We start from the raw sequence: 12,898 nt of genomic DNA, 5'->3' as shown, positions 1-12,898 counted from the left end.
CTTGCGACTTTGTCCATCCCAGTCCAACCTCCACGTCATATTTTCATTAACTGGGTTATACAAGGACACCCACATCCCTTTGCACGACCACACTTACCAACATACTACCATTTCAATAATACTCTTCCTTTCTGTTTATCACACCAAAAAGTGTAGAACTTCACATTAAGCCCCAGTTTTCAATGGGGACCAGCGACCCTCAGGAGAAGTAGGTGGGCGTTGGCCAGTTATTTGACTCTAGCGGGCATCATAGCTAAGCCTGAATATTTGCTTAATGCGCACTTTGGAGCCTAGAGAGTGCTGGGTTACTGAATAACGTCCATCAGTGGGGAAACAGGTTGATGTCTTCCTCCTACCAATCTTGTTACTGCTTCCTCTGTGTGCATACAAGGCCCGAAGGCAGAGATAGAGAGAGAGAAGCAAGAGTTCTCAGTGCCGCTGTGTATCAGGCGACTCTTGCCAGATTGTGAAGCATTAGGGTTTATAATTTCATATGAAAATAGCATTCAAGCACATAACTAATACACCATTTTCCTAGGCTGACTGGCAGTGCAGCTGTAGAAATACCGCGGCTACAAGAGCAGGTCAGAAGCTGGGAATCCTGCAGCGAGTAGCTCACCTCGTGATTCCCCAAAGTCTGTCTAAAAGCCAGGATTGTGATAGAATAGACTACACTTATCTGGAGGAGTGCAGCTGCGACACTTGAGAAGCTCGACAACACCTAGTACAAAGCAGTCAGCTTGACTGGAACCCATTTCACCACCTTCGACATCCACTCCCTCCACCACCGACAAGATGCACTGCAGACGTTTGTCAAGGCTCCTTTAAACAACGCCTTCCAATCCCATGACCTCCACCATCCTGAAGGATAAGGGCAGTAGGTACATGGGAATACCACCCCCTGCGAGTTCCCCTCTGAGCCACTCACCATCCCGACTTGGAAATATATCACCGTTCCTTCAGTGTCGCTGGGTCAAAATCCTGGGACTCCATCCTTAACAACACCATGGGAGGCCCTACACCACAGAGGCTCAAGGTGGCAGCTCACCACCACCTTGTCAAGGGCAGCAAACACTGAGCTTGCCACCCCGTGCCAGGTTTGAGAACAAAAAGGCTACTTACACCAGCCAATCAACAGCGAGCACCAGTGATATTTCTTTCGTGGGCAGCCCCACAGCTTCCAGGATGATGGCAAGCGTCAGGATACCTCCTGCAGGGATGCCAGCAGCGCCAACACTCGAGGCAGTGGCCGTCACTCTGGAAAAGAAGGAGCAGCTCAGTTAGGACGAGGGTACGGCGAGACTGGAGAACCGGTGACCTTCAGTCCCAAACCAGATGCACATCCCCAATCTGGGTAGGAAATGGTTGAGCCACCTTCTTTAATGTATCCAAGTGGCCATTTCAAAGTGCAGTTAAGTGCCTGAAGTCATCTTGGAGTCAAATATAGGCCCAGTTTGTACAAGGATAGCAGATTTCCATCTAGATGTCACTGGTGAGCCAGTTTTAGGATAGTACAATATCAATAAAGCCAATCTTTTCTGGCAGTTAACTATCAATCAGGTGCATTCTCCATGGTAATACCTCTGTCAAAGTTACTTGCCAAACAATCAGTACTCTGTTCTCATGCTGTATGTATGTGGTTTTCCCCTAGAATTGGTCTTCTTGCAAATGGTCCTGATGAACACAAACATGATAAAAACTTGATAAAATGTGCAATTTTTTTCAGCAGTAAACTGAATTTCTTTTGCAATCCCCAACCCTGCCTGAGTTCAGCAGGGGGTGAGGCCAACTTTAGAGGATCAGAGCACCTCGGTTACAAGTCTGTGTTGACTGGTCTGTTGCTGCACCCCGACAATTCTATCAAGGGGGCCAGAGAGAACACATGCACATGTGCAGGATGGTATGAGGCTGTGGTGTGATGCACACCAGAGGTGAACAGCCTGCCAGCCCTCAACTTCTCATTTGATGACAGAGGGAGTCTGGTATCTCCAGAACAGTGTTTTCAAAAGGCATCATCACCTTCAACTGCCAATGGTTAATGGTCAATAAGCCTGGCCCATTTCTATCCAGTTCCTGTACCTGAGTGGTAGTGGGGCAGCGATAGAAATTGTATAAAGAGTAGGGAGCTGGTTAGTTCAGTTGGCTGGACAGCTTGTTTGCAATACACAGTGTGATACCAACAGCGTGTGTCTAATTCCAGCACCGGGTGAGGTTACTATGAAGGACTCTCCTTCTCAACCTCTGCCCTCGCCTGAGATGTGGTGACCCTCAGGTTAAACCACCACCAGTCATCTCTCTCTGTCTAATGAGGGGGCAGCCTTACGGTCTGATAGGCCTATTCATCTTTACACAGAGTACTCCTGGGAAGGCCTTGTACAGACAGGACAGGAGATACTCATCCCAGGAGATCTGCTGGAAGTGTCGATAAGTTTAAAAAAAAATACAAATGAAATAATGACATGAGGTGTGGACATTGACACCAAGGCCTGGCTGACTACTATAAATGGTTATCGATCACTAAATAAATATTTATTGGGTACTCTAAGGTAGTAAATGGTGCTATAGGAATGCAAGTTTTTCATTCCACTTACTGCCATCTGGTGCCTCTTAAACAATTCCACATGCACCTCTTGCCTCAACAAGAGCTTGCATTTATATAGCACCCTTAATGAGGAGTTAACATACCTCACAGGAACATGATCAGAAGTTCAGTCAGTCAGTGAGGTAGGTTATTAGAAGGGTTCTCTGAGGGGGGAGGTAGAATTCCAGTGTTTTGGAGCCAGGCAACTCAAGGGTAAGCGATTAAAATAGCAGATGCACAAGAGCCTAAAATTGGAGATGGGAAAAGGTACCTGGATTGCCGTGAGCAGTTTTGGTCCCCTTCGCTCAGGAAAGATATACTGACATTGGAAGATGTGCACAGCAGGTTCACTGGGCTGATCCTGGGTATGGAAGAACTGTCTCACGAGGAGAGGGTGAATGGTTTGGGCTTGTACTCATTGACAATGAGAATGAGAGGCGACCTTATTGAGACACACAGGATTCTGAGGGGACTTGACAAGGTAGATGTGGAGACGTCATTTCCCCTTGTGGGAGGGTCCAGGACCAGAGGGCATAATCTCAGAATAAGGGGTCATGTATTTAAGACAGAAATAAAGAGGAATTTCTTTTCTCAGAGGGTAGTGAGGCTGTAGAATTCTTTACCCAGAAGGCCGTCGAGGCTGGGTTATTAAGTAAGATCAAAGCTGAGATAGACAGATTTTTAATCAGGAAGGGAATCAAGGGTAATGGGGCAAAGGCCGGAAAGTGGAGTTGAAGATTCTGAGATCAGCTACGATCTTATTGGATGGTGGAGCAGATTCAACGGGTTGAATGGCCTGCTTCTGCTCCTACATGTTATGGACTTCTGTAATGATCTTCGAAAGAGTGCCTTCAATTAAACCCGGCACCATTGCACATTCCTCAAATTCTGGCTTTCAAGTATTTTACACAAGTCCCTTTTTAATGAATCGGCCCTTTCAGGCAGTTTGCCGCTTTGTGTTGTGGTTCAGTGAACAAGGCTGGTACTCACAATATCGTGATGACCTGGACAAAGTTGAGCGAGACATTGTTGAGCTGGGCAATGAACACAGCAGCGACACACTGGAAGAGGGCAGCACCATCCATGTTCACTGTGGCACCGATAGGCAGAATAAAGCGGCTGATTTGCTTACTGACACCGTTACTCTCCTCCACACATTTCATCATGAGGGGTAGTGTGGCAGAACTGTGGGGGAGGGGGGGTGGAAAGAGAGAGACAATGAAAAACAATGAGTGAACAGATGAAAAAGACAACATGGCATGAAAAATGCAGTTAAGGCAAATCCAATCTTGAGTCATAGAGATACACAGCACGGAAACAGACCTTTTGGTCCAACTCGTCCATGATAACCTGGTATCCTAAATTAATCTAGTCCCATTTGCCAGCATTAGGCCCATATCCCGCTAAACCCTTCCTATTCATATACCCATCCAGATGCCTTTTTAATGTTGTAATTGTACCAGCCTCCACCACTTCCTCTGGCAGCTCGTTCCATACACGCACCACCCTCTGTGTGAAAAAGTTGCCCTTCAGGTCCCTTTAGATCTTTCCCCTCTCACTGTAACCCTATGTCCTCTAGTCACCTCTATAAGGTCACCTCTCAGCCTCAGATGCTCAAGGGAAAAAAAGCCCCAGCCTATTCAGCCTCTCCCTATAGCTTAAACCCTCCAACCCTGGCACATCCTTGTAAATCTTTTCTGAACCCTCAAGTTTCACATTACCATGGCTGTGTTTTTTTTAAAAAAACTCATTTGTGGGATAGGAGTGTCAGTGGCTAGACTAGCATTCATTGTCCATCCCTAATTATCCAAAGTCCAGTTAAGAGTCAACCACATTGCTGTGGGTCTGGAGCCACATGTAGGCCAAACTGGGTAAGGATGGCAGATTCCCTAAAAGGGCATTAGTGAACCAGATGGGTTTTTCCTGACAATCGACAAATAGGTTCATGGTCATCATTAGATTTTCATTTCCAGGTTTTCTTTATTCTGCTATTTGCCAATGCAGGATTCAAACCTGGGTCCCCTGGGTCTCTGGACTAACAGTCCAGTGAAAATACCACTAGGCCATCGCCTCCCCATGTTGGATTATACTTGCAAATCAGAAGCTAGTGTGTTCAAGCCCACTCCAGAGATCTGAGAATAAGATTTTGGTTTACACATCCCCAAAGCAGCCCCTCAAGTAAAGACAAAAGATCCTATGACAGCATTCAAAAACAGAGCTGGGCCCAATATGTATTCCTCAACAAACACGATTAACAAACACAGATTTTCTAGCTGTTATTGAAATAACTCCACAGAGGCTGGTATCCCATCACCCTTTATTTGCACATGGAGAGTCCTTGACACTGATCCAGCTCCCTCAGAGCCAGCTCTCAGAGTGAACATGACCCCTGACACTCCTGTTTATATCTGTCAGCCAGGACTCCCTGACTAGACCAGATTAACAGCCCCAATCAGGGAATTGATATTCTATAAGGCCCACCTGGCTGACCTTGTTACAATCACTACAATCATCACATTTTGCTTGTGTATCTACTCTACTTCATGCAACACAACATGGATACATGCTCAATAACAAACAAAAACAAATTGCTGGAAAAACTCAGCAGGTCTGGCAGCACCTGTGGAGAGAAAGCAGAGTTAACGTTTCAGGGCCAGTGACTCTTCTGTGTGCTAAATAACTACAGCTCGCCAAAAAAGCACTTTAAGCACAAAAAGGCATCCCTAGACCCTGACAAACACAGGCGAAGTCTCAAGCAATGGCTCCACATAATTCCCCGGCCTACCTGGATGAAGTTCCAAAGGCTGTGGCCAGAGCTGTGAAGATTCCCCACAGGAAGCTGTAAGGATTTTTACGAGTGAAGGCAAAGTAGATGATGGGCAGCACGACCAAGCCATGAATGAGGTGCCCCACTATGCAGCAGCAGATATACTTCCCGAGGCTGGTAAAAAGCATGCGGACATCTTTCATCTCCACGATTTTTCCAGCAACCAGGAACATGATACCAAAAGGAGCATACCTGGTAGGAGAACAGCGTTCGTTAATAAAATAGTGTCTGAATCATAGAATCCCTACAGTGTGGAAGCAGCCATTCAGCCCATCGACTCCACATTGATCGTCCGAAGTGTATCCCACCCAGACCCACCTTCCTACCCTATCCCTGTAAGTCTGCAGTACGCATAGCCAATCCACCTAACCTATACATCTTTAGACTGTGGGAGGAAACCGGAAGCAACCCACGCAGACACAGGGAGAATGTGCAAACTCCACACAGACAGTCACCCGAGGGTGGAATTGAACCTGGGTCCCTGCTGCTGTGAAACAGCAGTGCTAACCACTGAGCCACCATGCCACCCATATGACTGGGGTGGGGGGTGGGGGGTGCATTCAGATGTGTATGCACAGAAGACTGCCTTCCAACCTAGTCATTGGCAGTGCCATAGTGGTGAGGTCATTGAGTCAGTAATCCAAAGGCCTAGCCTAACGATCTAGGGACATGGTTTCAAATCCCGGAGATGGTGGAATTTAAATCCAATCAATAACTAAATTCAAGAAAATTCATGAAACTATAGTTGATAGTTGCAAAAGCCCAATTAGTTCACTAACGCCCTTTAGGGAAGGGAATCTGCCATCCTTACCCAGCCTGGCCTAGATGAAATCCATTCCACTTTACAACGTAGTCAACTCTTATCTGCCTCCTAATGTGGCTCAGCAAGCCACTTAGATGACAGGGCAATTAGGGACGGGCAACAAATACTGACTTTATCAGCAACATATGCATCTTATGAAAGAGGAGAGACTTAAAAAGTTTCAACATTGCACAAAATTGTTACAGGGCAGGAGGAGGCCATTTGGCCCATTGTGTTTTCACTGGGCCTTATCATTCTCATTAAAAAATGCAAGAGGATAATATATCCCTTAACTAACTCTTGTTTCAAAGCATTAACCTTAAGACTGATCAAAGAGGCACTGCAATAAGAAAAATGGTTAGGTTAAAAGACAACTAAAATAATTGACAACAAACAATTGTGGAAATTGGCCAGTCTACCTGTTGCAATGCCTTAACTTATAAATTCATGCTATTTAACCCATCGTTACTTACAATTATTTCTGTCTCAAGATATGGGCCTAAACAGGATAGTCACAGATAAAGACAAATTGAGAGCATTTTCTTTATACAGACAGCAATGGAAATGGGGAACCTACCATCACACAGGGTCAGAAGTCAGGCAGTACCAGGTTGTAGTCCAACAGGTTTATTTGAAATCACAAGCTTTCATAGCACTGCTCCTTTGTCAGGTGAAATGATCTCACCTGATGAAGGAGCAGCGCTCCAAAAGCTTGTGATTTCAAATAAACCTGTTGGACTACAACCTGGTGTCATGTGACTTCTGACTTTATCCACCCCAGTCCAACACCGGCACCTCCACATCATGACAGAGGGTGGTTGAGGCAAACAGAATAGATGCATTTCAGGGAGGTACATAGGGTAGAAACGAAAGGAAGGTTGATAGAGTGAGATGAACAGAGAATAGCAGCAGACTCACGCAGAACTGAAATATTGGCACAGGCTTCTGTGATCAGAATGACTTGTTCCAGTGTTGCAAATTTCATAAAAGATTATTTACAACACAGTACAACTCCTTATTTAAATGTTTCAGTGAACAGATATCCTTAACCAGTGCTCTATCTCATTCTTGCTCAGCTTACATGTTTTCTGTTGAATTCTTATTGCAAAGTTAGCAATGTGGCTCTGTTCACAGCTGCATTGTTCTGAACTTCTCTCAGCCACATTTTCTTTCCCAGTTATAAAGATAAGATCTGAGGGCACTTCATTAAAACCATTTCTGACATGCATTCTCTGTTTAGGTATAACTTGTTGCTGAAATTAAGCATGCAGGTGCAGCAGGCAGTGAAGAATGCAAATTATACGTTAATAGCAAAAGGATTTTGAGTACATGAGCTGGGACGTCTTGCTACAATTGTACAGGGGTCTTGGTGAGACCACACTTGGAATATTGTGAACAATTTTGGTCTTCTTATCTGATAAAAGGAGTGCAACAAAGATTTCCCAGATTGATTCCTGGGAATAAAAACCAAAAGAACTGCGGATGCTGTAAATCAGGAACAAAAACAGAAGTTGCTGGAAAAGTTCAGCAAGTCTGGCAGCATCTGTGAAGAAAAAAAAAGTCAGGGTTAAGGTTTCGGGTCTGGTGACCCTTCCTCAGAACTGTTCCTGATTCCTGGGAATGGCAGGACTGACATATGAGGAAAGACTGGGCTGGTTCAGGTCATATTCACTGAAATTTAGAAGAATTGGGTGAGGGAGAAGATCTCACAGAAACCTATAAAATTCTAACAGGATCAGACAAGGGAAATGTAGGGAAGGATCTTCCTGTGACCAGGGGGTCCAGAACCAGGCTGTACAGACTAAGGATACAGGGTAGCATCGAGTTGAGGAGAAATGTCTTCACCCAGAGAGTGGGGAGCCTGTGGAATTCTCTGCCACAGAAAGTTTTCAAGAAGAAGTAAGATATAGTTCTTAGGGCTAAAGAGATCAACAAGTATGGGGCAAAAATGGGAACAGGGGATTGAGTTGGATGATCAATCATGATCATATTGAATTAACCTGGTCTCCCCACTATAGGAAGGATGTTGTGAAACTAGAAAGGTTTCAGAAAAGATTTACAATGAAGTTGTCAGGGGTGGAGGGTTTGAGCTATAGGGAGAGGCTGAATAGGCTGGGACTATTTTCCCTGGAGTGTCGGAGGCTGAGGGGTGACCTTATAGAGGTTTATAAAATCATGAGGATAGGGAGAATAGTCAAGGTCTTTTTTCCAGGGGAGGGGGAGTCCAAAACGAGAGGGCATAGGTTTAGGGTGAGAGAGGAAAGATGCAAAAGGGACCTAAGGGGTGATTTTTTTCACACAGAATGTGGTGCGTGTATGGAATGAGCTGCCAGAGGAAGTGGTGGAGGCTGGTACAATTACAACATTTAAAAGGCATCTGGATGGGTACATGAATAGGAAGGGTTTAGAGGGATTTGGGCCAAATGAGACTACATTAATTTAGGGTATCTGGTCGGCATGGACGAGTTGGACTGAAGGCTCTGTTTCCGTGCTGTACATTTCTGTGACTCTATGAATGGCGGAGCATGATGAAAGGGCCGATTTGCCTACTCCAGCTCCTAACTTTGATGTTTCCAATTTTTGAGCAATTCTTGCATTCAGATTGTTCTGCCTTCAAACAGAGTTTTTCCACAGTGAAAGGGCAAGGAACAGTGTAGGCTTCCACTCCATGCTGGCAACCCAGAGTTTGCTATCACTACTACAGCAGGCTGTCAGGGAGACTTGCAAAAAACCTAAAAATCTGACAGGCACCAGAAAATAATGAGCACGACAAGGTTGTCACATTGACATTAAAACTGTTTAACTGTCGTTCTTCAGAAGAATTTAGAACAACAAGGTTTAAAACCCAGTGTTGGGATTTGACAGGGTAGATGCAGAAAGGTTGCTTCCCCTTGTAGGACCAGAGGGCATCAGCTCAGAGTCAGGGGTCACTCAATTAACACAGAGATAAGGAGGAACGTCGTCTGCCAGACAGCAGGGAATCTGTGGAATTCTCTACTGCACAGGCTGGATCTTTAAGGCTGTGATTGGTGAGGGTTTAAGGGTGAGATACACACATTTTTAATCAGTAAGGGGAATCAAGGGATATGGGGAAAACAGGCAGGAAAGCGTGGTTGACGATTATCAGATCAGCCATGATCTCATCGAATAGCAGAGCAGACTCGATGGGCTGAATGGCTTACTTCTGCTCCCGTGTCTTTTGGTCTAACTTGCTACTCTTCCCCAGTCTACATGTGACTCCAGCCCATATGAAGTGATGGACTTGACAACTGTTTTAACAAGGCAGTAACTGCCCTGAGAGTATACATGATTATATTCCTGGACAAAGCCATAAATATCAGAAACACCTATTGGTCACATTTTAAACTAAAACTTGGCCCATGATATCAGGGAAAAGACATCAATGTTTTTTTTTCGCCAAGAAATGAAAACAAAAAACAGCTCATTTACCAACAAATATTATACAAAGTCCTTCCCTTCTGGTCAAACCTTCATCAAACCTTGATACTACTTAACTTGGATGGCACACAAGTATTTGAAAGTCCCAGGTCTGTCAAAATGACAAATGTGAATGTGATGGAAGACTGAGCAGCATGTTGTAGGGGTGGACTGCTCACATAGAGATCCAATTGGTTGGCACAGAGCTGGGAGGGCAACACCATTTCTTAAGAAGATCATAAGTGTTGCTAATTTATAATATTTCAGTGAATATTTCCATTCTACCTGAACAGCACACAGTATAAGACCTAATCAAAAATGAAAGACCTGCATTTATGTAAGTAGTTCATGTCCACAAGGTATCCAAAATGGTTTTTACAACTTATGAGGTACTCTTGAAGTGTAGACACTGTTGTAAAATATTAAACATGACGGTCATAAAGTGTCACAAACACGCTGAGAAATTAACTAGCAAATCAGTTAATTGAGGAATGAATATTGACCAGAACTGCTGCTCTGATATAGGACTGTTTATATCCACCCAAGGGGGCAGAAATTGGCTGCAGAGATTCTGTGTTTGCATTTGACTTGTAACTTTCTAACTCAAAGACTAGAGTGTTGTAGAATTACTTACACACACACACACACACACAAAGACACTCTCTCTCTCTCGCACACACACACACACTCGCGCACACACACACACACACACACCAAGACACTCTCTCTCTCTCTCTCGCACACACACACACGCACACGCACAGACACACACAGCACAGACACACACACATGCACACACAGACACACACACGCACATGCACACACAGACACATTGGTGTTATGGGTGGAGGGGTAAAAAAACCAGGGGCAGCATTTCAATTGCCCCAGTCCACACAGGGTTCACCAAGATGATCCTTTCGCTTGCTGGGATTTTCTGTTCTTATCACTCTCTTTTCCAGGTTCTTTACACTTCTTCTCAGGATGCACAGGGTGATTGCAACATTAAGTGCAAAGTCTCAAAGATACTGGTGAAAAGGCCACAGCTTACAGGTGAAGGAAAATAAACTGGCTTTCTTTAGGCTTTCACTGAAAAGGAAGACACCCCAGCAAAACTGGAATCAATGGGAGCCAGAGGACAAAATGTCTGCTGGTTAGCGTCATACCTGACACATGGGAAGATGGTTGTGGTTGTTGGATGTCAGTCATCTCAGCTCCAGGACATCTTTTGGAGTTTCTCAGGGGAGTATCCTAGGCCCAACCATCTTCAGCTGATTCATCAATGACTAAGTGGATTGACCATGTTAAATTGTCCATAGTGTCCAGGGATGTGTAAGCTAGGTGGAATAGCCATGGAAAATGCAGGGTTACAGCATTAGAGTGGGGCGGTGGGTTTGGGTGGAACACTATTCAGATGGTTGGTGTGACTCGGTGGGCCGAATGGCCTGCTTCCACACTGTAGGGATTCTATGGTCTATGACCTTCCCTCCATCATAAGGTCAGAAGTGGGAATGTTCGCCGACGATTGCACAATGTTCAGCACCATTCGTGACTCCTCAGATACTGAAGCAGTCCATGTTCACATGCAACAAGATTTGGACAATATCCAGGCTTGGGCTGACATGTGGCAAGGAACATTTGAGCCACACAAATGCCAGGCTTTGACCATCACCAATAAGAGACAATCTAACCACCGCCCCTTGACATTAAATGGTGTTACCGTCACTGAAGCCCCCACTATCAACATCCTGGGGGTTATCATTGGCCAGAAACTCACCTGGACTGGCCACATTAACTCAGTAGCTAGATGAGCAGGTCAGAGGCTAGGAATATTGTGGCAAGTAATCCACCTTTTAACTCCCTAAGCCTATCCACCATCTACAAGGCACAGGTCAGGAGTGCGATGGAATACTCCCCACTTGCCCCTGGATGGGGGCAGCTCCAACAACACTCAAGAAGCTCGACACCATCCAGGACAAAGCAGCCCCCATTCGATTGGCACCACATCCATAAACATCCCACTCCTTCCACCACTGATGCTCAGTAGCAGCAGCGTGTACCATCTACAAGATGCACTATAGAACTTGTCCCCACAAAGTCACAACTGGCCAAGATAACAGCATCATTTGAGGGAGTTGTAATACAAATATCAGTCTCAAAGCGCTGCAGCATGTGGGCACGTGATGAAACTGAGACCGGTGACCCACTTACCACATGATCCACGAGACCAGGACCATGGTGGCCTCATTAAAGGAGTTGAAGAAATGGATAAGGTTCTCCCCCTCTGGTCCCAGTTTCCGCAGAGCGATCCCAAAGACAATGGCGAAGACAACCAGCCCCAGGATGTTCATAGCATCTGCACTGCTTCCTTTGGGAATCTGGAGGGAAACAGAAACAGTGAAAACAAGGAAAAGGAAGATTAGACCTTATATTTCAGGACTTGCTAAAGCACTTTACAACCAATTGAAGTATTTTTGTGTCATTGTCAACAGGTAATTCACACATAGCAAGATCCCACAAACAGCAATGTGCTGAAACAAAACAGAAAGTGCTGGAGGATCTCAGCAGATCTTGCAGCATCTGTCAAGAGAGAAACAGAGTTAACGTTTTGGGTCAAATGATCCTTCCTCAGAAGGTTCTGACTCAAAATGTTAACTTTTGTTTTCTCTCCACAAATGCTGCCAGACCTACTGAGTTTGTCCAGGAATTCTGTTTCTGTTTCAGATTTCCGGGATTCACAGTTCTTTGTTTTATTTTAGCAATGTGCCGAAGATCAGTTTGGTTTTGTCCTAATTTGTCCTCTCTTTTCCACTTACCTTTAACAGTTTAGTCACGTTGCCTGTAACATTTCCAAACTCATCAGTGACATTCTCAGATCTTGTGATGACCTGGTAAGTTGTAGCGTACTGTGGAGAAAATACCATTCATACATGAGTCACTCACACACAAATAAAGCTGCACAAACTATACAACAGTCTCCTTCAGAAGGACAACCTCCTATTCAGAAAGAAAAGATTCTACCCAATGATGCTGTGGATTGATTCAGTTCAGACAGTCGAGAACTGGCTTATGTAATCACCCAAGACGCATCCGATGTCCAACGCATTCACTCACTACTTATTCAATCAAAACACATCTCTCCTTTTCCCCAATTTCCACCTAGATCCATCTCTCTCTCTGCCCCAAATTCCACCCAAATCCATCTCTCTCTCTCTCTCTCTGCCCCAAATTCCACCCAAATCCATCTCTCTCT

General features: G+C 44.9%; 1 protein-coding gene across 1 annotated transcript in view; it reads right to left on the bottom strand.

The window, feature by feature from the left end:
- Window positions 1-724: 724 nt before the first annotated feature.
- The window catches only part of slc1a5 (solute carrier family 1 member 5), a 30,543-nt gene continuing 18,369 nt past the window's right edge, over window positions 725-12,898 (bottom strand). The window contains exons 3-8 of the mRNA XM_048618132.1: window positions 12,462-12,551; window positions 11,857-12,023; window positions 5,367-5,600; window positions 3,572-3,766; window positions 1,123-1,257; window positions 725-861 (exon numbers count right to left, since the gene is read on the bottom strand). Coding sequence (XP_048474089.1) covers window positions 825-861; window positions 1,123-1,257; window positions 3,572-3,766; window positions 5,367-5,600; window positions 11,857-12,023; window positions 12,462-12,551 — 858 coding nt within the window. The 3' untranslated portion in view covers window positions 725-824. The remainder of the gene's footprint in view (window positions 862-1,122; window positions 1,258-3,571; window positions 3,767-5,366; window positions 5,601-11,856; window positions 12,024-12,461; window positions 12,552-12,898) is intronic.

The sequence above is a fragment of the Rhincodon typus genome, chromosome 39, assembly GCF_021869965.1.
Source record: "Rhincodon typus isolate 14 chromosome 39, sRhiTyp1.1, whole genome shotgun sequence".
Lineage (NCBI taxonomy): Eukaryota > Metazoa > Chordata > Chondrichthyes > Orectolobiformes > Rhincodontidae > Rhincodon > Rhincodon typus.
This window is presented reverse-complemented; position numbering and strand designations above follow the sequence as displayed.